A 27,599-nucleotide genomic window follows, 5' to 3' on the forward strand; every position below is an offset into this window, starting at 1 on the left:
TCTAAATATTAATCTGCCAGTTGCAAGGATACTACCTGTACCTATTGAAGGTTATTGACCTTAGTATACAATTGTAAGGGATTTGGTCATAACCTTGGTTACCGCCTAACACCCATCCCCAAACTGGATGATTGGTCATTTGTTCTCAGGAGACACCCCTTTAATATGGTAGAAAAAGACTAACAGCCTGGAGAAGACAGCTCTCATTTAACATCAATCAGAAAACATCTAACAGACTTGAGAGCCAAGGCAATCTTTTTGTTCAGACAATTGGACTCTGCTCAAACCAAGGATATTGCAAGTATTCTGCCTTCTGAACTCCTTTCTTTTAATTCTCTGTTGTTTTATTGCTCTCTTTATATCTTTGTTACATCTTTGTAAATATTTTTATTGCACCATTTTGACCTTTTTAGTAATAAATCCTATTTTCTGAAAAGTGTTGAACTGTCTCTAAAGCTTTTAATGCAAACTAAAGAATCTCTGACCTGGAAGAGTGCTCCTGTATGTGGTAATCCTCTGAATATCCCTGTCCCTGGAAGAGTGTTCCTGTATATAATAATCCTCTGAATATCCCTGTCCCTGGAAGAGTGTTCCTGTATGTAATAATCCTCTGAATATCCCTGTCTGAGGTGACAGTGTGTATTACAGACACTTATACTAATATCATAGTGTTACTGCTAAGATTTGTGAGTTTCCTCCTTCTCTGTAAAAAGGTGGTGGTGGCAGTGTGAAGGGTTAATTGCGTAATTAACCAGTACAATCGCTCTCAGGCTGCTGGCACATAGATTGTAGTCCCACAAGCTGGAAAATCTTTGTTCAGGGCGCAACTGAGAGTGGCATTGTTACGCAAGTGGCAGATCGGCTGGTCCTTCGGTCACGAGTTGGTGAGAAGGGCTGAGGTCGGATGCCAAATTCTGTCATACCTTCCTCCCGCTGGTGACCCCTCTAGTGATGCATCCTAGAATTCTATTCGCTTTCCCCACTGCCTGGCCATGCTGTTTGTTCATTTTGCAATCATCTGAAATAAGTACCCAAAATCCTTTTCTTCTGAAGTGCTGGCAACACTGTACCTCCAATGTTGTACTCTCTCAAGGGATTCTTTTTTCCTGGGTGCATTATTTTACTTTTGAAATATTGAACTGCAATTTCCACTTTTTTACCAATCTTCAAGCAATGCCAAATCTTGTTCCATGTTACAGACACCTCCAGGGATATCCTCCCTATTACACACCTTTGTGTAATCAGCAAAGAGACATCCCCTTACCCAACAACCCTTTAGTTCTATCCCTTACATATAGATTACATAGAACAGGACCAAGTACAGAGCCTTGGGGTTCACCACTAATGACTGCTCTCTGTTCTGAGTGAACCCCATTTACAACCACACTCTGGTATCTCTCCTTTAGCCAACTGCATATCCACTGAACCACCCAAGGGCTAAGTCCTAGCTTGTCCAACTTCTGTATTAGATCATTATGTGGAACTGTATCACATGCCTTGCTGGAATCAAGATATTCTATGTCCACAGCACCACCCTGGTCCAAATCATTGGTAATATAGTCAAAAAGTCCAATCAGATGAGTCTGCCATGATCTGCCCTCAGTAAAGCCATGCTGCTTTGGATCCAGCAAGTTGTGTGTTTCTAGATGATCAATGATCCTTCCTTTCAGGAGTGATTCCATTAACATGACTACCACCGATGTTAGACTCACTGGCCTGTAATTGCCGGCTTCTACCTTGCTGCCCTTCTTGGATGAATCACACTGTGCACTCCATTACATGAACAACATTGGGAGTGCTGCAATCATCATCTGATCAGGATACACAGGGGTATGAGCCAATCGTAGATCAGCAGGTGCCTACAGGTTACCACCCCACAGGGATATGAGCCAATCGTAGATCAGCAGGTGCCTACAGGTTACCACCCCAGAGGGATATGAGCCAATCATAGATCAGCAGGTGCCTACAGGTTACCACCCCACAGGGATATGAGCCAATTGTAGATCACCAGGTTGTCGGAACTGTTCTGGGCTCACAGAATGAAACAGGAAAGCTGAACTTATCATCTCTACATGGACATGCTGGCAGCCATTTTGTTCTGTATATTCTATTTCATGGTTTCTGAACACAGATTCTAAGAGCGTTCCAAGGTGGTTACAGCTTATGTTCCCAGGTTATAAATCTGGGGGGAGGTATGGTGGGATCAGACGGCTACAAGATGAAGACTAGACATGACACCAAGTGGTAAGATAAATGGATGAGTCCATGTCTAGATTGAACAAAGGACACAAGAACTGGTCACAATGATTATTTCCCATGATCCTCTGGAAAGAGTGCATATTATACCTTACATTGTATATGGTGTTATTATTATGTGACAGGAATATCTGATCCAAAAATGTCACTTGTATTATTATTAGTATTACATGAAGTGAATGCTTGCTTACTTATGTCATCCAGGTTTATATTACTAGATTCCATTTCCACATACATATATTTATATGAAATGGTTTAACAATGAATACATATTGATATATTGGGGATATTGATAAACTCCCATGGCTTTAAGTACCATCTCTATGCTGATGACACACAAATCTATCTTTCTACTCCTCACCTCACCCCCCCCAGTCTCCTCCTCACCTCACCCCCTCAGTCTCCTCCTCACCTCACCCCTTCAGTCTCCTCCTCACCTCACCCCTTCAGTCTCCTCCTCACCTCACCCCTTCAGTCTCCACTCGCATTACTAACCTACTAAGTGACATATCAGCATGGATGTCACTCCACTTCCTCAAACTCAATCTTTCCAAAACTGAGCACCAGCCCGTGCCCCCTCCCCTGACTTCTCCATCAAGATCAATAATACAATCATCAGTCCCTCCCCTCATGCCAGGGTACTAGGTGTAATCCTAGACTCCCATCTGTCCTTTCAGTCCCAAATCCAATCGCTGTCCTAATCTTGTAGACTTTACCTTTCAACTCCGCAACATCTCCAAGAGATGCCTGTTCTTAACTTTTGAAACTACTAAGCAACTTATTCACTCCCTGGTTATCTCTCGCCTTGACTATTGTAACTCCCTCCTCATTGGCCGACCTCATCGCAGGCTATCCCCTCTTCAGTCTATCATGAATGCTGCTGCCAGACTCATCCACCTTACTAACCATTCTGTATCTGCCACCCCTCTCTGCCAATCCCTCCACTGGCCTCCACTCAGTGTCCTCCATCCCTCTCTTCCAATCCCTCCACCGGCCCCCACTCAGTGTCCTCCACCCCTCTCTGCCAATCCCTCCACTGACTTCCACTCAGTGTTCTCCATCCCTCTCTACCAATCCCTCCACTGGCCTCCAGTCAGTGTCCTCCACCCCTCTCTGTCAATCCCTCCACTGGCCTCCATTCAGTGTCCTCCACCCCTCTCTGCCAATCACTCCACTGGCCTCCATTCAGTGTCCTCCACCCCTCTCTGCCAATCCCTCCACTGGCCTCCATTCAGTGTCCTCCACCCCTCACTGACAATCCCTCCACTGACCTCCACTCAGTGTTCTCCACCCCTCTCTGCCAATCCCTCCACTGGTCTCCATTCAGTGTCCTCCACCCCTCTCTGCCAATCCCTCTACTGACTTCCACTCAGTGTCCTCCACCCCTCTCTGCCAATCCCTCCACTGGCCTCCATTCAGTGTCCTCCACCCCTCTCTTCCAATCCCTCCACTGGCCTCCATTCAATGTCCTCCATCCCTCTCTGCCAATCCCTCCACTGGCCTCCATTCAGTGTCCTCCATCCCTCTCTGCCAATCCCTCCACTGGCCCCCACTCAGTGTCCTCCACCCCTCTCTGCCAATCCCTCCACTGGCTTCCCATTGCCCAACAGATAAAATTAAAAACACTAACAATAACATATAAAGCCATTTATAACTCCGCCCCAAATTACATCACCGATCTTGTCTCCAAATATCACCCAAACCGTCCTCTCCACTCCGCATATGACCTCCTGCTCTCTAGCTCCCTTGTCTCCTCCTCCCATGCTCGTCTACAAGACTTCTCCAGAGCTTTAGTCATCCTCTGAAACTCTCTACCACAATTTATCAGACTATCGCCTACTCTGCTCACTTTTAGGCGATCTCTGAAAACCGATCTCTTCAGGGAAGCCTATCCTGCCCTCAGCTAATACTGGAAACTTCTACTCCTCCTACCACTCCATCCCCCACAGTTACTACCTTTTGTACCACTAGCGCCTCCCTCCTAGATTGTAAGCTCCCAGGATCAGGGCCCTCCTAACCCTCTTGTATTGATCTGTATTGTTGCTGTATTGTCTCCCGTTATATTGTAAAGCGCTGAGCAAACTGTTGGCGCCATAAATCCTGTATAATAATAATAATAATATTCTGTTTCTAACATTATAAAGTATCAGTTTGAGTTCATTGTATGACAACGTTGTTATGTTACAGAAGACGTGAGATAAGAAGTCTCAGTATAATGACCTCATCTTTTTGTAGGATGTATAGGTAGATTTTCCTTCTCCAGAATCACTTAATACATTATTTGCAGTGACTTTGGTACAAGTTTGTCTGAAACCAAACCGTCAGAAAAGCCGTTATCTGGTAATGTAGTCATGTCCTTACTAGCCGAGGTTAAAGGTCAACCCTTGTCATGTTCCAGAAGACCCAAATCCTTCCCAATCCTATACTGCCCCCTTCAGGTCATTGAAATCTTTATATAGAGAAATGACACCTAGTCTGAGGTCACTTTTAGGTGAAGATAAGCTTTGCCCGCCTAGGGTTATGTGGGGGATAAAAGTAAGAGACGGACAGAGAGGAGACCACATCACCAAAGAGACCTCACAAGACAGGAGACAAGGGGCAACAGACGGACACAGACACCCCCTGAAGTGAGCGCACTGAAAGCTGACATCACTGACACCATACAGTCCATATTGGGAACTAGAACTTTCATTTTCCTCAGATAACTTGTACTCCCCTTATATCTCCAGATACATTGTTTAGTCCGATAACGGTTCTGGTGAGCACAGGAGGGGATGTGACGTCATTTTACCTGCAGTATAAATTATTATCATTTCCCTCCTCTGGGGAAGATTGATTTTACATATCCCTGAAGCTGATTCTGGCTTCTAGTCAATGGTTTATCCGGATGTATACAGTATATATATGACAAGGCAGACTACTTCATGTAACATTACATCTTCATCTCAGATTGTAAGCGGATTGGATTGGCCTGTGTATGGGATTCCAGATCAAGTCATGGCAAGGTACACGTTGAGCGTTGAATATCTGGGTGTAGAGAGATCACGGGGGGATTTGTATATCTGTTGTCACATGTTGCTGAGTTACTGATTTCTTACACGACATTTCCAGACAGTTGGATGTAATTCATTAATATTTGGAAGTAATTGCTGGCTTGTATTTCTCCCCATTATTGTGGATTAGATCATTGTACTGTTATCTTGTATTGTTTATTATTTATCATCACCTATTAGATTTCATCCCCATTTTGTACTGATTTATATTATTAATAAATATATATTTTTGCACATTATTGTGTTTTATTTCGTCTTCCAATTATCACAAATACAGAACTGGGATGTCGGTTACTTTGTGAGAATTAGTAGGGAATCTCCTTCATTCCAGATCCCGCCTGTTTCCATGAATTGTATACGGATTATTTCCTCACAGATAAAGTTCTGACATATTTCGGAGATTATTATTTTTTATTATTATTATACAGTATTTATAAAGCGCCAATAGTTCGCTCAGCGCTGTACATTACAAAGGGGGACAGAACATGTGACAGAACAATACCAATACAATGCAAAACATGAGGGGATTGAGGGCCCTGCTCTTTCGAGCTTACAATCTAGGAGGGAGGGGATGGTGGCACAGGAGGAGATAGCTGTGGGGGATGGAGTGGTAGGAAGAGTGGAGGAGGTCGGCAAGTTAGCAGGGGGTGGGGTAGGCTTCCCTGAAGAGATGGGTTTTTAGGGTGCGCCTAAAGGAGAGGAGAGTAGGTGATAATCTGATGGGTTGGGGCAGGGAGTTCCAGAGGATGGGTGACACCCTGGAGAAGTCCTGGAGGCGGGCATGGGAGGAGGAGACCAGGGAACTAGAGAGAAGGAGGTCTTGTGAGGAGCGGAGTGTGCGTGTTGGGTGGTACTTGGATATTAGGTCAGTAATGTAGTTCGGGGCAGTATGGTGGACAGCTTTGTACGTCAGTGTTAGGATTTTGAATTTGATCCGTTGCGCAATCGGAAGCCAGTGGAGGGATTGGCAGAGGGGGGTGGCGGAAACGGAGCGGTTGGAAAGGTGAATGAGTCTGGCAGCCGTATTCAGGATGGACTGAAGCGGGGATAGCCAGCGGCGAGGCAGGCCAGTGAGGAGGGAGTTGCAGTAGTCGAGTCGTGATATGATGAGGGAGTGGATGAGCTTTTTAGTGGTTTCTGGGGTTAGGAACGTGCGGATTTTGGAGATGTTGCGGAGGTGGAGTCTGCATGTTGCGGAGGTGGAGTCTGCATGTTGCGGAGGTGGAGTCTGCACGAGTTTGTTAATGATTGGACTTGGGGCCGGAAGGATAGGTTGGAGTCCAGAATGACACCAAGTACTCTGGCCTGCGGGGCAGGTTTGATGGTGGCGTTGTTGGACGTGATGGAGAAGTCAATGGGGGGGGTGGTGTCCGGGCTGGAGGGAAGACAAGAAACTCGGTTTTGGAGAGGTTCAGTTTAAGGAAGTGGAGCGACATCCAGTCTGATATGTCGCTCAACAGGTGTGTGATTCGGGCGGAGACCGAGGGGGTGAGGTGGGGGGTTGAGAGATAGATTTGTGTGTCGTCGGCATAGAGGTGGTAGTTGAAGCCGTGAGAGTGTATGAGTTGGCCAAGGGAAGAGGTGTAGATGGAGAAGAGAAGGGGCCCGAGGACGGAGCCTTGAGGGACCCCAACAGAGAGGGGGAGTGAGAGGGAGGTGGTAGCATTATAGGTAACGCTGAAAGAGCGTTGTGACAGGTAGGATGAGAGCCAGGAGAGGGCAGAATCTCTGAGGCCGAGGGAGATCCCACCAAGATTTGCCTACATTTAAAACAGACGGAAAAATATAATGGTGCAAGTACAGATATGTTATTGTCATTTTCTTGGTTCTGAAAGCGCTGTTGTCAGTTACAAATACAGAAAATGTGTGATGTGAGAAGTGTTCCTAGTAGATGTAGCCATTCTGGTGCCGAATCTGAAGCTATTCTGAGTCAGAGAGATGTCAGAGAATTGGTGACATTTCAGGGGATGTCTTTTGTGAAAGATAAGTTGGACATTAAGCAGGATATGAATGATTGGGTACCTGAAATGTGGAGTAGGATTCCAGGGTATACAAATGATATCTGCTCTGATGATTCACGTGTTGCTGGCTATCTGTATATAATAGCTGAGGATAAAACAAAGAAACACGGCTGCATAAATCTCGGCCAGAATTTCTTGATGTCATTTTTGAATTGGCAGAACAATTAAATAAAGCAAAATTGGATATCAGGCCAGAGGCTGAGAACGTTAAACACTTACAGAGAAAACTCCATGAGATAGAAACTCAATCTACAAACATTTCTGCTGAGATGGAGCAATTGTCAGATAAAATGTTCAATTTCAAGAAAAATTATTAAAAAAAAATAAAGAATTGATCGCTTCTTTAACCACTTCCAGTCTGGACACTTTCACCCCCTTCCTGTTCAGGCCAATTTTCAGCTTTCAGCACTATTACACTTTGAATGATGATTGCGCGGTCATGCAACGCTGTACCCACATGAATTTGTTAGCATTTTTTTAGGCAGATAAAGCTTTATTTTGGTGGCATTTATTCACAATTGGGATTTTTATTTTTTGCTATATAAATGAAAAAGTCCAAAAATTTTGAAAAAAAGTGTTTTTCTGATAAAATTTTGCAAATAAATAATATTTAATCATAAATCTTGGCAAAAATTTATTCAGTTATCTTTTTAATAAAAAAAAATAACTCAAATTAGTGTATAACCAAAAATTATAATTTTCAAAAAAATGTTTTTTACATTTTTATTTTATTTTTTATATTATTATTTATGGGTTTTTTTACATACGGTCACCCTAGCAGTACAGTGTCACTAATGGTGACACTGTACTACTTGTGGGGGGTGATGAAGATTTTTTTTACACTGATTGCTTTTACACCCATAAAGGCTGTAAAAGCAATCATTTCTCCTTCTCTCTGGCTGAGAAATACTGTGTGAGCTGTGATTGGTCACAGGTTGTCACATGGTACAAGGCTGTTGTGAATAGCATTGTACCATGTGATCTCTGTTATCATTCACAGATTTCACACATAGTAAGCAATGATGTCAGAAGTGACATCTTGCTTACTACTCTGCATGTGATCACTGATTGGCCAATCACTGATCACATGATTGGGACCTCGCACAGAGGTCCAGTACAACGACCGGTATTCCACCATATCTGGAGGACACAGCGGGCACCGGATCGCATTGCTGCACGCTCCCAGGGAGCGTGCACAAGCAGGGGGCGGGGAGGCCATTTATAAACAGCCACCTGCCCCTACACTGCCTGTTCTGTCTCTCCATCTAGGTATTTATAATGTGCTCTATGTATTTTACAGTTGTGATGAGATAGTGATAACTTCAACCTCAATTGGATACCACAGTCAGTGACTCAATCGATGACATCTTGTAGATCTTGTGAAGTTTATTTCATAAACTGAGAGACTCTTACAAGAATGAACATTCGATAGGTCAAAAGATCATAATGTTTCCTGCTCCATGACATGAGGCTAGAGCTGCAATGCATTCCTGGGAAAGGGGGAGGGCTATCTATACAACATTAACTAAACCAAAGGAAAGGGAGGAGCAGAGACAAGATACAGAAAACACTTAAAGGCATATGACAGTCATGTGAAACATGACACTGCCAACATCCAGCTGTTTATATACAACGGCTGGATGGGAGGTGGTTAAGAAATGAGAATGTGAAAAGCTGAGCATTGCGAATACCCATCTCCAGCATGAGGTAGATGTCCAGAACCGCACATATCAGCAATTGGTACCGGAGACACAGGAGCTAAAAGCCAGCAGTACAAGGGTTAAACCTTCTACTTGGCAGACTACAAATGTCATTGAACCCTTTAGCAGCTCACACCCAGACCATTCTATGAGGCCTAAAATTGTAATCCCATTAAAATCAGAGGCTTCAGAATCTGAGAGTAACTACAGTGACCCCCCAGATGAGGATGAAATGCCTTCCAGTAGGGAACATTATCTTCCTAAATTAAGACCCATCTCACTTAATAAACACCCCAAAAGTGAGAGAAAATCCCAGAGGCCTGTGTATGATACCACCAAAGTGATACCATTCCTAACAGAAACTGTGGGCCTCTTTACTAAGAAAGGATCCCTTCTATAATTGATCACACAGAAACCTACGAGGAGGTGATGAGGACCCGAAGTTTGAATTCTGACAAACAGAAAACTGAATTTGTCCCATGGGTGTCTCAGCCAAAGCTCAGGAATTTCTTGACTTGCCTCAGAGACACGGGTGTAATAAGATGGTCTGAAGTGGTATCAGAAATAAAAGCAGAATTTGGTCCCTACCGCTCAGCTACTGCTGATAAAAGAGACATTTTGACTTTAAAATGTCGGCCAAATCAAAGTCCCCGAGAGGTTTTGTCAGTTCTCAAGAATGCCTACAGCCTGGCTGAAAAAGATCCTGATTATGACAGCCCTGAATGTGTCCAATTGTTTTATGATGCTTTCCCAAATAAAAAAGAAATGATTTTGGCCCGAGATTACAATCCCAGAAAAACTCTGGATTGGCTACTGACAGAGAGGACCGACCTCTGCGCTGGATTACAGCATGGGGAAGAGTCTCAGGGCAGGAGATTTGCAAAGCCCACAGAAAACATAGCTGAGACTCAGATTAAAAAGGATCCCAGAAAGTTTGAATCCCCAAGAAGGAGTTCTGCTGAAGTTGTTGAAGCTCCAGACCTCTCAGTCAGAAGAAGTCTAAACCCAATCTGGATTTCAAGAAGGTCCCCGTCACTGACAACTCAGACAAAAAGCATCAATTTACTAAGCGACAGGAGAAATCAGGGAGGTTATTACCGGAATTACAGGTCCAACCAGAAAAAGGTCCAATCTGGTTCTGAAACAGAAAGTTCTGTCAGATCCCAGACATCCAATTCCAAAACTCCAAACCCAAAAGTCCATTGGAAAAGTAGAAGTAATCTATACGAAGCCTGGAGCAGATGCAGGTCAGTTCAGTGTATTAGCAGAACAAATGGGGAAATAACCAATTTCTTCACTGCTAACACTAAGAATCCTTTTTTAGGGAATCCCAATCCTGCAGAAAATCGTCCTCAGTAGGAAGCAGGAATGAACAGGTTAAAGCATCAAACAATGATAATGCCTGTAATGTCCCGATAAACAAGAGAGCACAAATGAAGCCAAGTGTCTGTATGTCTGAGAAGGATTGAACCTGTCCTATGCCAAAAGGTAAGGGGGGGCAGAATGTTTGTGTTTCTGTATTACAGCCCACAGAATCCTCCACAATGAAAACGTGACAAGCCGTCCAAGGAGCTTCCATGTGAAGAAGAAGGGGAGGTCAGCGGATGAGACAAAGCATAAAGACACCTTCACTTCTCCCCCAAGGTACTTCTGCCCATTACAGGACATTGACAAAAGGTATTCCATTGAAGTGGAATGACATCATCATTTACCAAAGATCATGGCTTTATTAGACACGGGGAGCCAAGCAACTATTAGAACTCAGAAAGATTTCCAACAAATCCAAGACTTCTCTTCAGGGAAATATAAAGGTGAAAAGTTTCCCAGCAAAACCTGTGAGTGTATCCGGTACAGCCATGAAGGTATCAGGTACGGCTTGGCTACATTTCATAGTGGGAAATAAAAGAATCTGCCATCCCACACTGCTAGTTGGTTTGCCCTATGACCCCTAATTATTGCTATAGATCTCCTTCAGAGATGAAACCCTGTCATTGATTTTATCAGTGAGGTTATATGGTCACAGGTCAATGTGCCAATTAATTATGAGCACTCCCAATCCTATCACAATCCGTGTCACTGCCACGTGATGGAGGAAAGACCGGACTCTATTGAGGTCCATTTCAGGAACAGCCAAATTCCAGATGTTTCCTTCTTACAGGCAACACCTACCTCCACCTTATGTGGACAGGAGGAGAACACCATATGTGTGTCCCCTGAAAGAGTCAGAGATGTCTGCCTGGAAGGGGACATTCTATTCACCTCCATAGAGAAGATACTGACTCTACTGGGTTCAGTAATCATACACAATTCCTAGCAAGGATTGGAAAGGTGAATGAGGATGTGTTCTTTCCCTTCAAAGTCAATGACCTGGGAAGAACTAAAAAGGCTAAACTGGCTTTACGCCGGGAAATAGTTACATTAGTAGAGATCTACTAAAACAAATGTCTAATCCTAAAGTAGTCAGGTATCCCAACCCTCAGGATAACTGGATCCATGATCTGGATAATGACTCCAAAAGTCATAATATTGTTGCCAAATGCATGTTATCCATTTCAGTTGGGGGTGAAACGGCCAATCATTTATTCCTGGTAATCAATGAGCCCCGGTATCAGATTTACATTGGCAACGATCTAGTGCAACGCTTTGCCATACACACGGATCTGGTGAATTCCACATTGTGGACCAGATTAAAGGGGATCTATGTAAATGTATAGATGAACATGAAGCCCTTAAATCATCCCAGATAGTGCCATATGCAGGAAACATATTAGTACCACATGATGTACCTATACAGGTACAAAAAGGACAAAAAGAATCCGGATGCTTTTATACAGTTATGTTCAAAATAATAGCAGTGTGTTGAAAAAAGTGATTAAAGCTGAAAATCCTTCTAATAGCTTTTATTTCCATCCACACAAATGCATTGGGAACACGACACATTCTATTCCAAATCACAACATGAAGAAAAATACATCAAATTTGTGTTGTTCCTTTAAAAAAATGGAAGAAAAGTGAATATTAGACGGTTCAAAAAAATGGCCGTGTTTGTATTCTTCTTTACAAACTCAAACATTCACTATATAAACTGAGAAATGTTTGAAGATTTTGCTTTCCTTTGAATGACTTCATGAATATTTGGTTGTAGTCGCACTGTTTCTGAGAACTGCTGTACATCTGTGTTGCATGGAGTCCCCCAACTTCTGGCCCCTGTGATCAGGTATTCCAGCCCAGGATGATTGGACCACATTCCACAGTTCTTCTCTATTTCTTGGTTTTGCCTCAGAAACGGCATTTTTGATGTCACCCCACAAGTTTTCTATTGGATGAAGATCCGGGGATTGGGCTGGCCACTCCATAACGTCCATCTTGTTGGTCTGGAACCAAGATGTTGCACGTTTACTGGTGTGTTTGGGGTCGTTATCTTGTTGGAACCCCCATTTCAAGGGCATTTCCACTTCAGCATAAGGCAGCATGACCTCTTCAAGTATTCTGATGGATTCAAACTGATCCATGATCCCTGGTATGCGATAAATAGGCCCAACACCGTAGTATGAGAAACATCCCCATATCATGATGCTTGCACCACCATGCTTCACGGTCTTCACAGTGTACTGTGGCTTGAATTCAGTGTTTGGGGGTCGTCTGACAAACTGTCTCCGCCCACTAGACCCAAAAAGAACAATCTTACTTTCATCAGTCCACAAAATGTTGCGTCATTTCTCTTTAGGCCGGTCAATGTGCTCTTTGGCAGATTGTAACCTCTTCAGCACATGTCTTTTTCCCAACAGTGGGACTTTGCGGGGACTTCTTGCAGATAGCTTGGCTTCACATCGGCGTCTTCTAATTGTAACAGTCCTCACAGGGAACGTCACACCTTCTTTCATCTTCCTGGAGCTGATTGTTGGCTGAGTCCTCACAGGGAACGTCACACCTTCTTTCATCTTCCTGGAGCTGATTGTTGGCTGAGTCCGCCCCATTTTGGCTATTCTTCTATCCATTCCAATGGTAGTTTTTCGCTTTCTTCCACGTCTTTCAGGTTTTGGTTGCCATTTTAAAGCATTTGCCATCATTTTAGCTGAGCAGCCGATCATTTTCTGCACTTCTTTATATGTTTTCCCCTCTCCAATCAACTTTTTAATCAAGGTACGCTGTTCTTCTGAACAATGTCTGGAACCACCCATTTTCCTCAGAATTTCAGAGAGAAATGCACTGTAACCAGCATGTACAACATTTGCTGCCTTCCTTCCTTAAATAAGGGCAATAATTGCCACCTGTTTATCAAAGAATGAATGACCTCACTAATAGAACTCCACACTGCTATTATTTTGAACACGCCCCTTTCAATGAGTGATTCAATGACACAGAATCAGCAGCATGCATGTCATGACTGTCGGGTCTGTTGGATTTCTATGACTCTACTACACCTGCTAGGAAATTATTTGCCATGTAGAAATATCATTTCCACCAAAAACAGTGATTGATCCGGTTAGTGATGTCTGATGGCTAGTATTTTCAACACAACTGTGTATAAAATGAATAATAATACTCTGCCAATTATAGGGAGTGTGCCAACTGGGATTATAATATACAATGTATACATAACAACATGATGTCCTCAAACTAGATATAGCGTATTGCCATTCACCTGGAGGACCTCAACTGCCATAATGTCATAACAACAAAACTATTGGATTACAGAGCCATTATAATATTAAACATGTCTGATAAATATATACTTTATTATTACAAATATAAAAGATGAAGTGTGTATAGAAAAGACAATAAAAATGTGTAATATTCACAGCCAATTAAAAAATAAAATATTAAATTCCAAACATATGGAAATAGTAAAAGAAAAACCATCATTTTTATTCAGTGCTCTAAGTCAGGACTCCATTGTTATTCTTCTCCTGCCATCAATGGCTGACCCGGTCCAACACTTCATCCATGTCTTTGGGGACCTCTGATCTCCTTATGAACTGTTACTTCCATGATGAAGATCAGCCATGGAGTATATCTGAGGTGTATATCAGGGTGTGCTTCTTCCCCACATGAGAGCTGGGATGTCCAGCAACATTCATCTAGAAGACATTTCCCGCACTCAAGGCACTAATACACCTCCAGGGTTGTGTGGGACCCCTGATGTACAGGAAGACAGGACTTCAGAGAGGAACATTTCCCTCACTCAGGACAGGAAAGTGGCTTTTCCCCCGTGTGAGATCTCTGATGTTTAGAAAGATGGGACTTCTGTGAAAAACATTTCCCGCACTCAGGACAGGAATACGGCTTCTCCCCCGTGTGAGATCTCTTATGTCTATAAAGATTGGCCTTAGCTGAAAAATATTTTCCACACTCAGGACAGGAAAATGATTTCCCCCCCGTGTGACATTTCTGATGTTTATGAAGAATGGACTTCTCTGAAAAGCAGTTCCCGCACTCAGGACAGGAATACGGCTTCTCCCTCGTATGAGATCTATTATGTCTATAAAAATTGGACTTAACTGAAAAACATTTCCCACACTCAAGACAGGAATATGGCTTCTCCCCCGAGTGAGATCTTTGATGTGTGTAAAGACTGGACTTCACTGAAAAACATTTCCCGCACTTAAGACAGGAATATGGCTTCTCCCCCGTGTGAGATCTTTTATGCACATTAAATTTGGATTTAGAAATGAAACCCTTCCCGCACTCAGTACAGGAGAAGCTCTTCCCTGTTGGAGGGTCGGCCCGGTCCCGCACAGTCTGAGGTTCCTCAGGATACAAGGAATCCGATGGTCCATCTACACTGGGTGGTGCCGGATGGACATTGGAGGGAGCCGGGTTTTCTCCTGGACTATACTGTGTGATGTCCTCATCTTCTACTTTCCAGTCTGGAGACAAAGTGAGACAATCCTCGGAGGTTTTCCTCATCTCCCGGCCATGGACTAAAATACAAAGACAAAGAGGATTACTAGACAGGAGCTGATTGGTTCCCCCAAACCTGGACTCCGCCCACATCAGGCAGCTTGGTCTCTGAGGAGCTTACATTTCCACCCTCAAGGGAACTAGGAAATGGCTCCTCTGATCTCCTACCAGGTCATTTCTTTATTCATGGACCTTAGTCAGAGAGTGAGGAAACAACCAGAACTGTCTTTTATAGGAGGGACAGTGATGAGGGGATTATAGGACGAGGGTCCCCACCCCCTCTATCACTCATCGCCATCTTCCCAACACAAGAAGTACTGCACTTCCTTATTTAGTCCATGATTTAGTCATGAAGAACAGCGGGGCTGAGCCCCACCAGAGGTCAGAGAGTGAGGGTGGGGGGAGAACAACCAAGATGAAGACTGGACTGATCCTGAAGACCACCATCATTGGGGTATTGACTCCTCCCTCATTATCACTTTCTGTTTAAGGGTCCAAAGTTGGAGGATGTTATCACATTATTATCACCATGTAAAAGTCTGTGCTCCAATCACATCATCCGATATAAAATGTCCAGCTGGGAGGAAATGGGGGGAATAAAAGAGAATCTATATTATGTGAATATATAGCAGTCGGGGGAGGGGGAGAGCAGAAGTCAGGAGTATGTAATGTACAACATAGAGTATATAGTGCAGGGATCAGGAGGATGTAATGTACAACATAGAGTATATAGTGCAGGGGTCAGGAGTATGTAATGTACAACATAGAGCATATAGTGCAGGGGTCAGGAGTATGTATTGAACAACAGAGTATATAGTGCAGGGGTCAGGAGTATGTAATGTACAACAGAGTATATAGTGCAGGGTCAGGAGTATGTAATGTACAACAGAGTATATAGTGCAGGGGTCAGGAGTATGTAATGTACAGCATAGAGTTTATATTGCAGGGGTCAGGAGTATGTAATGTACAGCATAGAGTATATAGTGCAGGAGTCAGGAGTATGTAATGTAAAGCATAGAGTATAAAGTGCAGGGGTCAGGAGTATGTAATGTACAACATAGAGTATATAGTGCAAGGGACAGGAGTATGTAATGTACAAAATAGAGTATATAGTGCAGGGGTCAGGAGTATGCAATGTACAACATAGAGTATATAGTGCAGGGGTCAGGACTATGGAATGTACAACATAGAGTATATAGTGCAGGGATCAGGAGTATGTAATGTACAACATAGAGTACATAGTGCATGGGGTCAGGAATATGTAATGTACAACACAGAGTATATAGTGCAGTGGTCAGGAGTATGTAATGTACAACAGAGTATATAGTGCAGGGGTCAGGAGTATGTAATGTACAAAAGAGTATATAGTGCAGTGGTCAGGAGTATGTAATGTACTAACGAGTATATAGTGAAGGGGTCAGGAGTATGTAATGTACTACAGAGTATATAGTACAGGGGTCAGGAGTATGTAATGTACAACATAGAGTATATAGTGCAGGGTCAGGAGTATGTAATGTACAACATAGAGTATCTAGTGCAGGGGTCAGGAGTATGTAATGTACAGCATAGAGTATATAGTGCAGGGGTAAGGAGTATGTAATGTACAACATAGAGTATATAGTGCAGGGATTTAGTAGTATGTAATGAACAACAAAGAGTATATACTGCAGGGGTCAGGAGTATGTTATGTACAACACAGAGTATATAGTGCAGGGGTCAGGAGTATGTAATGTAGAACATAGAGTATATAGTGCAGGGGTCAGGACTATGTAATGTACAGCATAGAGTATATAGTGCAGGGGTCAGGAGTATGTAATGTACAACATAGAGTATATAGTGCAAGGGTAAGGAGTATGTAATGTACAAAAAAAATATAGTGCAGGGGTCAGGAGTTTGTAATGTACAACAGAGTATATGGTGCAGGGGCCAGAAGTATGTAATGTACAACAAAGTACATAGTGCCGGGGTTTAGCAGTATGTAATGAACAACATAGAGTATATAGTGCAGGGGTCAGGAGTATGGAATGTACAACATAGAGTATATAGTGCAGGGGTCAGGAGTATGTAATGTACTACAGAGTATATAGTGCAGGGGTCAGTAGGATGTAATGTACAACATAGAGTATATAGTGCAGGGGTCAGGAGTATGTAATGTACAACAGAGTATATAGTGCAGGGGTCAGGAGTATGAAATGTACACCATAGATTATATAGTGCAGGGGTCAGGAGTATGGAATGTACAACAGAGAGTAAATAGTGCAGGGGTCAGGAGTATGGAATGTACAACAGAGAGTAAATAGTGCAGGGGTCAGGAGTATGTAATGTGCAGCATAGAGTATTTAGTGCAGGGGTAAGGATTATGTAATGTACAAAAGAGTATATAGCGCAGGGGTCAGGAGTATGTAATGTACAACATAGAGTATATAGTGCAGGGGTCAGGAGTATATAATGTACAACATAGAGTATATAGTGCAGGGGTCAGGAGTATGTAATGTACAACATAGAGTATATAGTGCAAGGGTCAGGAGTATGTAATGTACAACAGAGTATATACTGCAGGGGTCAGGAGTATATAATGTACAACATAGAGTATATAATGCAGGGGTCAGGAGTATGTAATGTACAACATGGAGTATATAGTGCAGGGGTCAGGAGTATGTAATGTACAACAGAGTATATACTGCAGGGGTCAGGAGTATATAATGTACAACACAGAGTATATAGTGCAGGGGTCAGGAGTATGTAATGTACAACATAGAGTATATAGTGCAGGGGTCAGGAGTATGTAATGTACAACATGGAGTATATAGTGCAGGGGTCAGGAGTATGTAATGTACAACATGGAGTATATAGTGCAGGGGTCAGGAGTATGTAATGTACAACATAGAGTATATAGTGCAGGGGTCAGGAGTATGTAATGTACAACAGAGTATATAGTGCAGGGGACAGGAGTATGTAATGAACAACATAGAGTATATAGTGCAGGGGTCAGGAGTATGTAATGTACAACATAGAGTATATAGTGCAGGGGTCAGGAGTATGTAATGTACAACATAGAGTATATAGTGCAGGGGCCAGGAGTATGTAATGTACAACACAGAGTATATAGTGCAGGGGTCAGGAGTATGTAATGTACAACATAGAGTATATAGTGCAGGGGTCAGGAGTATGTAATGTACAACATAGAGTATATAGTGCAGGGGTCAGGAGTATGTAATGTACAACACAGAGTATATAGTGCAGGGGTCAGGAGTATGTAATGTACAACATAGAGTATATAGTGCAGGGGTCAGGAGTATGTAATGTACAACATAGAGTATATAGTGCAGGGGTCAGGAGTATGTAATGTACAACATAGAGTATATAGTGCAGGGGTCAGGAGAATGTAATGTACAATATAAATTATACAGTGTAAGGGTCAGGACTCATAATATTGGTATTCAGTAATCAGTGGAAGCTTAACCACTAGGGGACCACCCACAGTAAATATACTGCTACAAGGCGGCCCCTGTGTGCAGGATCACGTGTATATACATAATCCTGCATTCCGGGGTAGGGAGCGCGCGTGAGGTGTGTGACCGCCGTATCCGCGGCACTGATCATGACTGCGGATGTCAATCACTGGGTCCCGGCCGGTGATTACCCGCTGGAGCCTGGCGATTGCCAGAGAGGAAGGGTGTATTGTATTCAATGGTGCTCTCCTCCCTGTCAGCTTTCAGCACACTGTTCCAGGATCACTGAGCTCAGCCTTCTGGGATAGTGTGTAACAGAGAGGTACACACACCCCGCCCCCTAGTAACAGATCCCGCCCCCTAGTAAAACACTCCCCTCACACAGTTAACCCTTTGTCTCCAGAGGTTAACCCCTTCCTCCCCAGTGCTATTAGTACAGTGTCAGTGGTTTTTTTTGCTCTGATCACTATATTAGTGTCACTGTGGATGTCAGTGACCCCAAGTCAGTTCCCCCCCAGTGTCAGAATGTCCACCTCAGTCCCGCCATGAGTCGCTGATCGCCGTCATAAATCGCTGATCGCCGTTATAAATCGCTGATTTCCACTATTATTAGTATATTTTAAAAAATCCAGTATCTATACCGCCATTTATAAACGCTATAACTGTCATGTAAACCAATTAATTTACACAAATTGGGATTTTTTTACCAAAGACACGGAGCAGAATACATTTTGGACAAAATTTATGACTAAATTTGATTTTTACTGGACATGTTTTATAGCAAAAAGTCCAAAATATTGTTTTTTTCTCAAAATTGTTAGTCGTTTTTTATAGCGCAAAAAAATAAAAAATGCACAGTCGATCAAATACCACCAAAAGAAAGCTCAATTTGTGGAGAAAAAGATATGTAAATTTAATTTTAGTTCAGCGTTGCATGACCGCGCAATTGTCAGGTAAAGTAACACAGCTCCATATCACAAACAGCTTCTGTAACCGCTTCCTGACCGCCCTATAGCAGAAATACTGCTACAGGGCGGTTCACAAAATCACATATATATAAGTGATTGGAGCTCCCGTGGTTTTCACGCCCCTCCCAGATGGTGTCAGATTGCCCTTCAGTACACCAGTCATCACATTTAACCCCTCGATTGCCAGGAAGACTCTCATACACAATAAACCTCTATTGCTACTAGTATGGTGTCTAAACGGATCAATATCTTTGATCAGATCAGCACTATACCAGCGTTCACATTAGTATAGTAAATAAACAAATAATCCCCCTGCGCTCCACTGGTATGAACAAACACAACCCCAAATATATGCAGCTGCTACCACCTATTCCCAATACCACAGGATGGATGACATAAAACACAATATTGGTGAAGAGCTTCACATGAAAAACTAAATAAGTCGGTGCAATGATATAAAATACATATAAAGTGACCGCACTGTATTGAAAGGTATAACTAGTGCTAAATAATCCCCCCCAAAAAATATATATAAGTGCCAAGTGTTGAAAGTGCAAAACAGGTCATCCGTCTGCTGACTAGATGGTGACAAAATACAATATATGCACAATAAACATAATACACCATAACATTGCACACTAACTGGAAGTGACAGGAGCTCAGTATGAGGAGGAATATTCATTGAAAGTGAAATCCACAATAAAGTGCAATAACAAGTGCTTGACATTTCATGTGCAAACAAACACCACAATGTCAGTGTTTCAATTCTTCACTCCAAACATGATGCGTGTTAGCATGCCACACGTGTATATCGTGATCCAAAAGTGGCTCAAGTGCCTCCTCACCTTAACCATGCGACCCCTAAGGGCCACAATGCTTTAGGTATTATAACTCCACCAGACTGGGGATCTCTGTAATAATACTCCTGTAGTAGCACTCCATCTCCTCTGCCAGGTCACTTATGCCCTCAGATGGTGACACCCCCGGGATAATCACAAGGCCATAGAGAGGCAGACAAAGAGCCTCCATAGTGAGATGCCGTTTATTCCATATAGCAGATGAAAACAAGCCAAAAGAGAACACTCCCAGTATAGCAGATCTCATCCAGCTGGTCTCCCATGTGCTGTGGGTGTACTGCAAGGTGCTGGGTGTCCAAAGATGGCGTCTGCTGGATGTGCGTAACCGGAATTATGTCACCGCGCTCTACACGTTACTCCATGATGTCACGTGGCTTCATCAGGATCCTGACACCCACAGCACAAAACCAAAACAAAAACAAACCAAAAGAGAACACTCACAGTACAGCAGATCTCATCCAGCTGGTCTCCCATGTGCTGTGGGTGTCAGGATCCTGATGAAGCCACGTGACATCGTGGAGTAACGTGTAGAGCGCGGTGACATAATTCCTGTTACGCACATCCAGCAGACGCCATCTTTGGACACCCAGCACCTTGCAGTACACCCACAGCACATGGGAGACCAGCTGGATGAGATCTGCTATACTGGTAGTGTTCTCTTTTGGCTTGTTATCATCTGCTATATGGAATAAACGGCATCTCACTATGGAGGCTCTTTGTCTGCCTCTCTATGGCCTTGTGATTATCCCGGGGGTGTCACCATCTCAGGGCATAAGTGACCTGGCAGAGGAGATGGAGTGCTACTACAGGAGTATTATTACAGAGATCCCCAGTCTGGTGGAGTTATAATACCTAAAGCATTGTGGCCCTTAGGGGTCGCATGGTTAAGGTGAGGAGGCACTTTAGCCACTTTTGGATTACGATATACAGGTGTGGCATGCTAACACGCATCATGTTTGGAGTGAAGAATTGAAACACTGACATTGCGGTGTTTGTTTGCACATGAAATGTCAAGCACTTTGTTATTGCACTTTATTGTGGATTTTACTTTCAATGAATATTCATCCTCATACTGAGCACCTGTCACTTTCAGTTAGAGTGTGCAATGTTATGGTGTATTATGTATACTGTGCATGTATTAGATTTTGGCACGATCTAGTCAGCAGACGCATGACCTGTTTTGCACTTTATTGTGGATTTCACTTTCACTCAATATTCATCCTCATACTGAGCACTTTCTACTTTCAGTTAGTGTGCAATGTTATGGTGTATTATGTTTATTGTGCATATATTGTATTTTGGCACGATCTAGTCAGCAGACGGACGACCTGTTTTGCACTTTCAACACTTGGCACTTATATATTTTTTGGGGGGAATTATTTAGCACTAGTTATCAATACCTTTCAATACAGTGTGGTCACTTTATATGTATTTTTATATCATTGTAAATACTTATTTAGTTTTTAATGTGCAGAGCTTCACCAATATTGTTTTTTTATCACATTAGTATAGTGTCCCCAAAAAAGCAGCATTAGCAAGATCAGCCCCGGCACCTGCCAGCACCTGCGTTTAGACCCTACGCTTACCCCCCCTTCTCCCCCAGCAAGTGCAGTGTCAGTAGGTCACAGTCACTTGATACATTGCACACAAAACTGTAGTGTTGGCAGAATCAGGCCTGATCTCTGCTAGCACTTGCTGGTAAATTTTGATGACTCTCATATGCAGCAGAGTGCCAGTACTAGTGCCACGCTACCATTTGGTGAACTGGCGAGCACCAGTGGCCTAGTACATCCTTTCACATTTCTCTTAGATTGTAAGTTCCCAGGATCAGGCCCTCCTGTCCCTCTTGTATTGATCTGTATTGTTGCTGTATTGTCTCCTGTTATATTGTAAAGTGCTGAGCAAACTGTTGGCGCTATATAAATCCTGTATAATAATAATAATACCAGCACTGCAGTATGACTTGGTGACGTGGGGAGTCCCATAATTGCAGTACAAGCTGGTGAGGTGGCAAGCACAAGTATTGTCACGCAACCACCAAGAATTTGCACACAGGCCCATAGAACTGCCCAACCCAGAATTCAGGTGGAAATAGCAAATTTAACTCCTCCCCTTGATTTTTTGGAGCTGTTTTTCACGGAATATCTGTGTACATTGATTGTGGATCAAAGCAATTTATATGCACAACAATTTATGGCCACCAACCCAAATTCAAACCTTGCCAGACTATTCGCATGGAAACCCATTACGGTTTTTGACTTTATATTTTTTGGGGGCCTAACCCTCAACATGGGCATTACTAAAAGAAATGAATTGCGGTTGTATTGGTCCGCAGACCCGATTCATCATATGCCGTGTTCTCTGCTGCCATGGCCAGGCATAGATATGAGAGTATAATGTGTTTTATGCATTTCAATGACAATACACTCTGTCATCCTTGTGGTGACCCTGAATTTGACCGGCTCCACAAAATTCAGCCCCTCGAAAATCAACTTAACCAAAAAATTGCAGATGTCTATACTCCCCAGCAAAACATCTGCGTTGATGAATCCCTCATTCATTTTTCTGGCCGCCTTGCATACAAACAATTTCTTCCCAGCAAGCGTGCCAGACATGGGGTCAAGATGTAGAAGATGTGTGAGAGGGCAAAAGGCTATACTTATAAGTTTTGGATTTACGAGGCAAAATATAGTCACGTGGATCCCCCGGATGCCCAGACTACATGGGGAGCAGTGGCAAGATAGTTTGGGACTTGGTGTCATCCTTTTTCCATATGGGGTACCACTTATGCGTGGACAATTTTTATTCAAGCGTGCCACTATTTAGACATTTGTACAATCTTGGAACTGGGGCATGTGGCACCATGCGACCTAATGTGTGCCCACCATTAGAAGTGGGTGGATGCAGGGCGGTATAATTTAATGGTGGGCATACCACACTTTTATGGGGGGGCAGAGATTCCTTCTCTTTTTTTCATTCAGTCCACAGGCTGCATACAAAAAAAAGAACATATCATATATACCCAACAAGGACCAGCAACGTACTGGTACATCACTGGACTTTGAATGGTTATACCAGGATGATGCCTACATCTGCAGGCATCATCCTGGTATCATTTTTTTCAGCTGGTGATCAGCTTTTATGTAAAAGCAATCCTAGTAGATAATTAGCTGCAGGATTGCTTTTACAAGCAGCAGGATATGATGCCCCCTTCCCCCACTGCCTTCCAAGGCTTTCTTGGGCAGTCCCGTGCCATCCGGGGAACCTGAGAATGCAGCCGGTGTTTCTGCCAGCTGACAATAGAGCCCAGAGACCAGAATGGTGCCAATAATCTCTATAGTGTAAGAAATCGGAATCTACGAGTATTTCATCACTTCAGTTTTTCAGAATATAAACAGCGCCATTTGTAAATTGGGAAAGCATCTGATCACCGATGTTGGTTTGATTAGATAATGTAAGGGCAGAGGAGATATCCAGAGTCTGATAGGCCCCAGATTTCTCAAAAAAGAATATATGACAATACCCATTGAAGTTATAGGGAATATTTGCATTCCCTGTTATAGCATTAAAAGTGATAAAAAAAAAAAAAAAAAACGGTGTAAAAATAATTAAAAAAATCTAAATAACTTAAAAAAAGAAAAGAAAAAAAAAGTACCCTCACCCCCGCGTGCACACCTGAGTTTGTGAGCGTTGATCCTGTGCCAGTATGTAAACAGCGGTTGCACCATGCATGTGAGGTATCACCACAATCGTCAGATGAAGGGCAGTAATTCTAACACTAGACCTCCTCTGTAAATCTACAATGGTAGCTTGTAAAGGCTTTAAAACGTTACCTATAGATATTAAAAACATATGCAGTTTGTCGCCATTGCACGGGGCATGCACAGTTTTAAAGCATGTCAGGTTTGGTATTTTCTCGGCACACCATCATCTTTTATATTTTACAAAATAATTTTCCAATATATTGTGTTTTTGTGCATTAAAAGTAAAAAAAGTGTATTTTTTAAAAAAAAAATTGCGTTTGAAACATTGCTGCGCAAGTACTATGTGACAGAAAAAATTGCAGCACCCACCATTTTATTCACTAGGGTGTCCTTTAAAAAATATATAATGTTTGGGGTTTAAATTAATTTCCTAGCAAAAAATATAGATTTTTTTTCATGTGAACAAAAAGTGTCAGAGAAGGCTTGGTCTTCAGGTGGTTAGAAGAGTGAGTGATGTGTGGTATAAACTTCTAATGCTGGGCATAGAATGCCCCCACCCCCCAAAATGACCCCTTTTTGGAAAGTAGACACCCCAAACTATTTGCTGAGAGGAATGTTGAATCAATAGAAGAATTAATTTTTTTACCACAAGTTTTTGGAAAATGACAAAAAAAAAGTTTACACAAAATTGTCACTTAAATGATTTATTGCTCACACATGCCATGGATATATGTGGAATTACTCCCCAAAATACATTCTGCTACTTCTCCTGAGTATGGGGGTACCACATGTGAGAGACATTTTGGCAGTTCAGCCAAGTACAGGACCCCAAAATCCAAAGACCACCTTACACTTCCTGACTACCTATCACAGATTCGGAGGACCTGAAATGCCAGGATAGCAAAAACCCCCCCCCAAATGACCACTTTATTGCATGACTGCGCAATTGTCAGTTAAACTAGTGCAGCGCTGTATAGCAAAAAAATGGCGTAAATTGCATAGTTTGTAGACGCTATAACTGTCACACAAAGCAATCAATATACACTTATTGGGATTTTTTTTACCAAAAACATGGAGCAGAATACATTGTGGTCTAAATTTATAACTAACTTTGAGTTTACTATATATTTTTTATAGCCGAAAGTAAAAAATATTAATTTTCTTCAAAATGTTCAGTCTGTTTTGTATACAGCGGGAAAAATAAAAAGCGCACAGGTGATAAAATACCACCAAAAGAAAGCTCTATTTGTGTGAAAAAAAGGACGTACATTTTGTTTGGGTGCAGCATTGCATGACCGCGCAATTATCCGTTGAATTAGTGCAGCGCGGAGTAGCAAAAAGAGGCGTGGTCATTAACCACTTGCCTACCAGGCACTTATCCCTACTTATTTACCAGGCCAATTTTCAGCTTTCAGCGCTGCCGCACTTTGATTGACAACTGCGCGGTCATGCAACATTGTACCCATATGAAAATTTGATCATTTTTTTCTCACAAATAGAGCTTTCTTTTGGTGGTATTTAATCGCCACTGGGCGCTTTACTTTTTGCGCTATAAATAAAAAAATTGCAAAAAATTTGAAAAATAAAAAAAAAGTTTCTTTGTTTCTATTATAAAATTTTTCAAACATGTATTTTTTCTCCTTCACTGATTTGCGTTGATGAGGCAGCACTGATGGGCACTGATAGGCGGCACTAATGGGCACTGATAGGCAGCACTAAAGGGCACTGATAGGCAGTACTAATGAGGTGGCACGGATAGGCGGCACTGATAGACAGCACTAATGAGGTGTCACGGATAGGCGGCACTAATATGCAGCACTGATAGGCGGCACTGATAGGTGACACTGATGATGGGTACTGATAGACGGCACTGACTGGCATCACTGCTGGGCACTGACTGGCGGCACTGACTGGCACAACCCCTGGGCACTGACTGGTGGCACTGACTGGCAGCACTGGTGGGCAGCACTGGTGGGTGGGCACAGGTGGGTGGCACTGGTGGGCACAGGTGGGTGGCACTGCTGGGCACAGGTGGGTGGCACTGCTGGGCACAGGTAGGTGGCACTGCAGAGTGGCACAGGTGGGTGCACTGCTGGGCACAGGTGGGTGATCTGCTGGGCACAGGTGGGAGGAGCTAGTGGGCGCACTGCTGGGCACAGGTGGGCAGAACTTGCGGGGGTCACTGCTGGGCACCGATTATCAGGGCACTGATCATCAGTGCCCTGATGATCGGTGCCGATCCCCGCTCTGACAACTGCCGGTTCTCGGCAGTACTTTCCTCACGATCTGACAGTGTGAGGAAAGTGCAGCCGAGAACCGGCACTTGCATTTCCCTCTGATCAGCGTGTCATTGGACACCGCTGATCACGTGGTAAAAGGCCGCTGTGATTGGCCTTTTAGCACATCACGTGATCAGCTGTGTCCGTAGGACACAGCGATCACGGAGATCGCCGGGTGCGCGCCCCCTGGGGCGCGCAGGAGAGCGCGTTCTGGGAGGACGTCATATGACGTCCACTCAGAACTGGCCGGCCGCAGTGCAGCCATCATTCGGCTATCTGCGGTCGGCAGCTAGTTAAGGGGGGTAAATCCTCTGGAGGGAAAGTGGTTAAATGTTTACTGTAGACAAGTTGCAGAGATCCCACACCGCTGCCTCCCATCTCCTGAGACTGCACTCAGTGACTTGGGTCTGAGACACTACAGACATATCCCTCCACCCGGCACAGCCAGCAGACAACAGAGAAGGTCCCCTGGAAGAGTCAGGCACAAGGCAGGAGACCCCAGTCACATGTCCTGGGTGCTACATTATGCAATGCTTAGAGTAAAAATCAACATTTTGCTGCCAGCTGAACCCCAGAACCTCCATAAATCCAGTCTAGAGACATAAATTGTGTCTGCAGCACAGAGAAGGAAGATTATCCGAGAGAAATCCAGGAATACAGGACGGGGAACACAGCTCAGGAAAGTGACCAGGGGATTACAGGCTGATATCACCCAGTCCCCGCCCTACTCTGGACCAATCAGTGAGCAGTATGGGTGGAGGAATGGATTTAGTGTTCATGACCCACCTGTGCTGATCTCTGTAGGAGTGTCCTCCTCTATAAATGTCCCCGTTATTCCATCCTCCTCCATAGACTGCTGATCATCCCTCACATACGCCTCTTCTTCTTCTGCTTTCACCTCAAATTCTATATCGATTGGATCTCCACTCTAAATCAAGGAAATGAGAGAAAATATCACATAAAAATATCCACTTATCACCCCTACAAGTCCATGTTCTAGATTCTCCATCCCACCAACCTTGTAATGGTGAGGGATGGTGTGACCTTCCTGTGGGGAATACAGAGGATGAGGACATCTCTCTGGTGGGTTCCTGGTATTAGGTGGCTCCATCATATCCTTGTGTCCTTCTGAAAACTCCTCCATCACTCCATACTCCTCATCCTCCTCTTTATACTCTTCTTTAACATCAATATTATCATCCCCGAGGATTCCACTCTGAAAGATATAATAAAACATTCATTGTAACAAACATGCTGTGTATAAATCACAACTAACAATAATTGTCATCATCTACCTGATGATAGTGAGGGATGGTGTGACCTTCCTGTGTGGAATCCCGGGAATACAGAGGACGGGGACATCTCTCTGGTGGGTTCCCATGACTGGATCCATCTGTAGGAAACA

At 43.3% G+C, this 27,599-nt stretch overlaps 2 protein-coding genes across 2 annotated transcripts in view; one reads left to right on the forward strand and one right to left on the reverse strand.

The window, feature by feature from the left end:
• Nucleotides 1-27,599, forward strand: part of LOC149460606 (uncharacterized) — a 345,151-nt gene that overhangs the window by 169,042 nt on the left and 148,510 nt on the right. The gene's annotated exons all lie outside the window — the stretch shown is intronic.
• LOC149460614 (uncharacterized) lies at nucleotides 13,751-27,582 on the reverse strand. Its single transcript, XM_089679441.1, has 4 exons — nucleotides 27,490-27,582; nucleotides 27,213-27,410; nucleotides 26,981-27,122; nucleotides 13,751-14,954 (listed from the first exon to the last, which is right to left on the reverse strand). The coding sequence occupies exons 2-4, from the start codon at nucleotides 27,336-27,338 to the stop codon at nucleotides 14,212-14,214; spliced, it is 1,011 nt and encodes a 336-aa protein (XP_089535567.1). The 5' UTR covers nucleotides 27,339-27,410; nucleotides 27,490-27,582; the 3' UTR covers nucleotides 13,751-14,211.

Source organism: Staurois parvus, unplaced genomic scaffold (genome assembly GCF_062004578.1).
Source record: "Staurois parvus isolate SC_StPar_1 unplaced genomic scaffold, SC_StPar_1.0 ptg000224l, whole genome shotgun sequence".
Lineage (NCBI taxonomy): Eukaryota > Metazoa > Chordata > Amphibia > Anura > Ranidae > Staurois > Staurois parvus.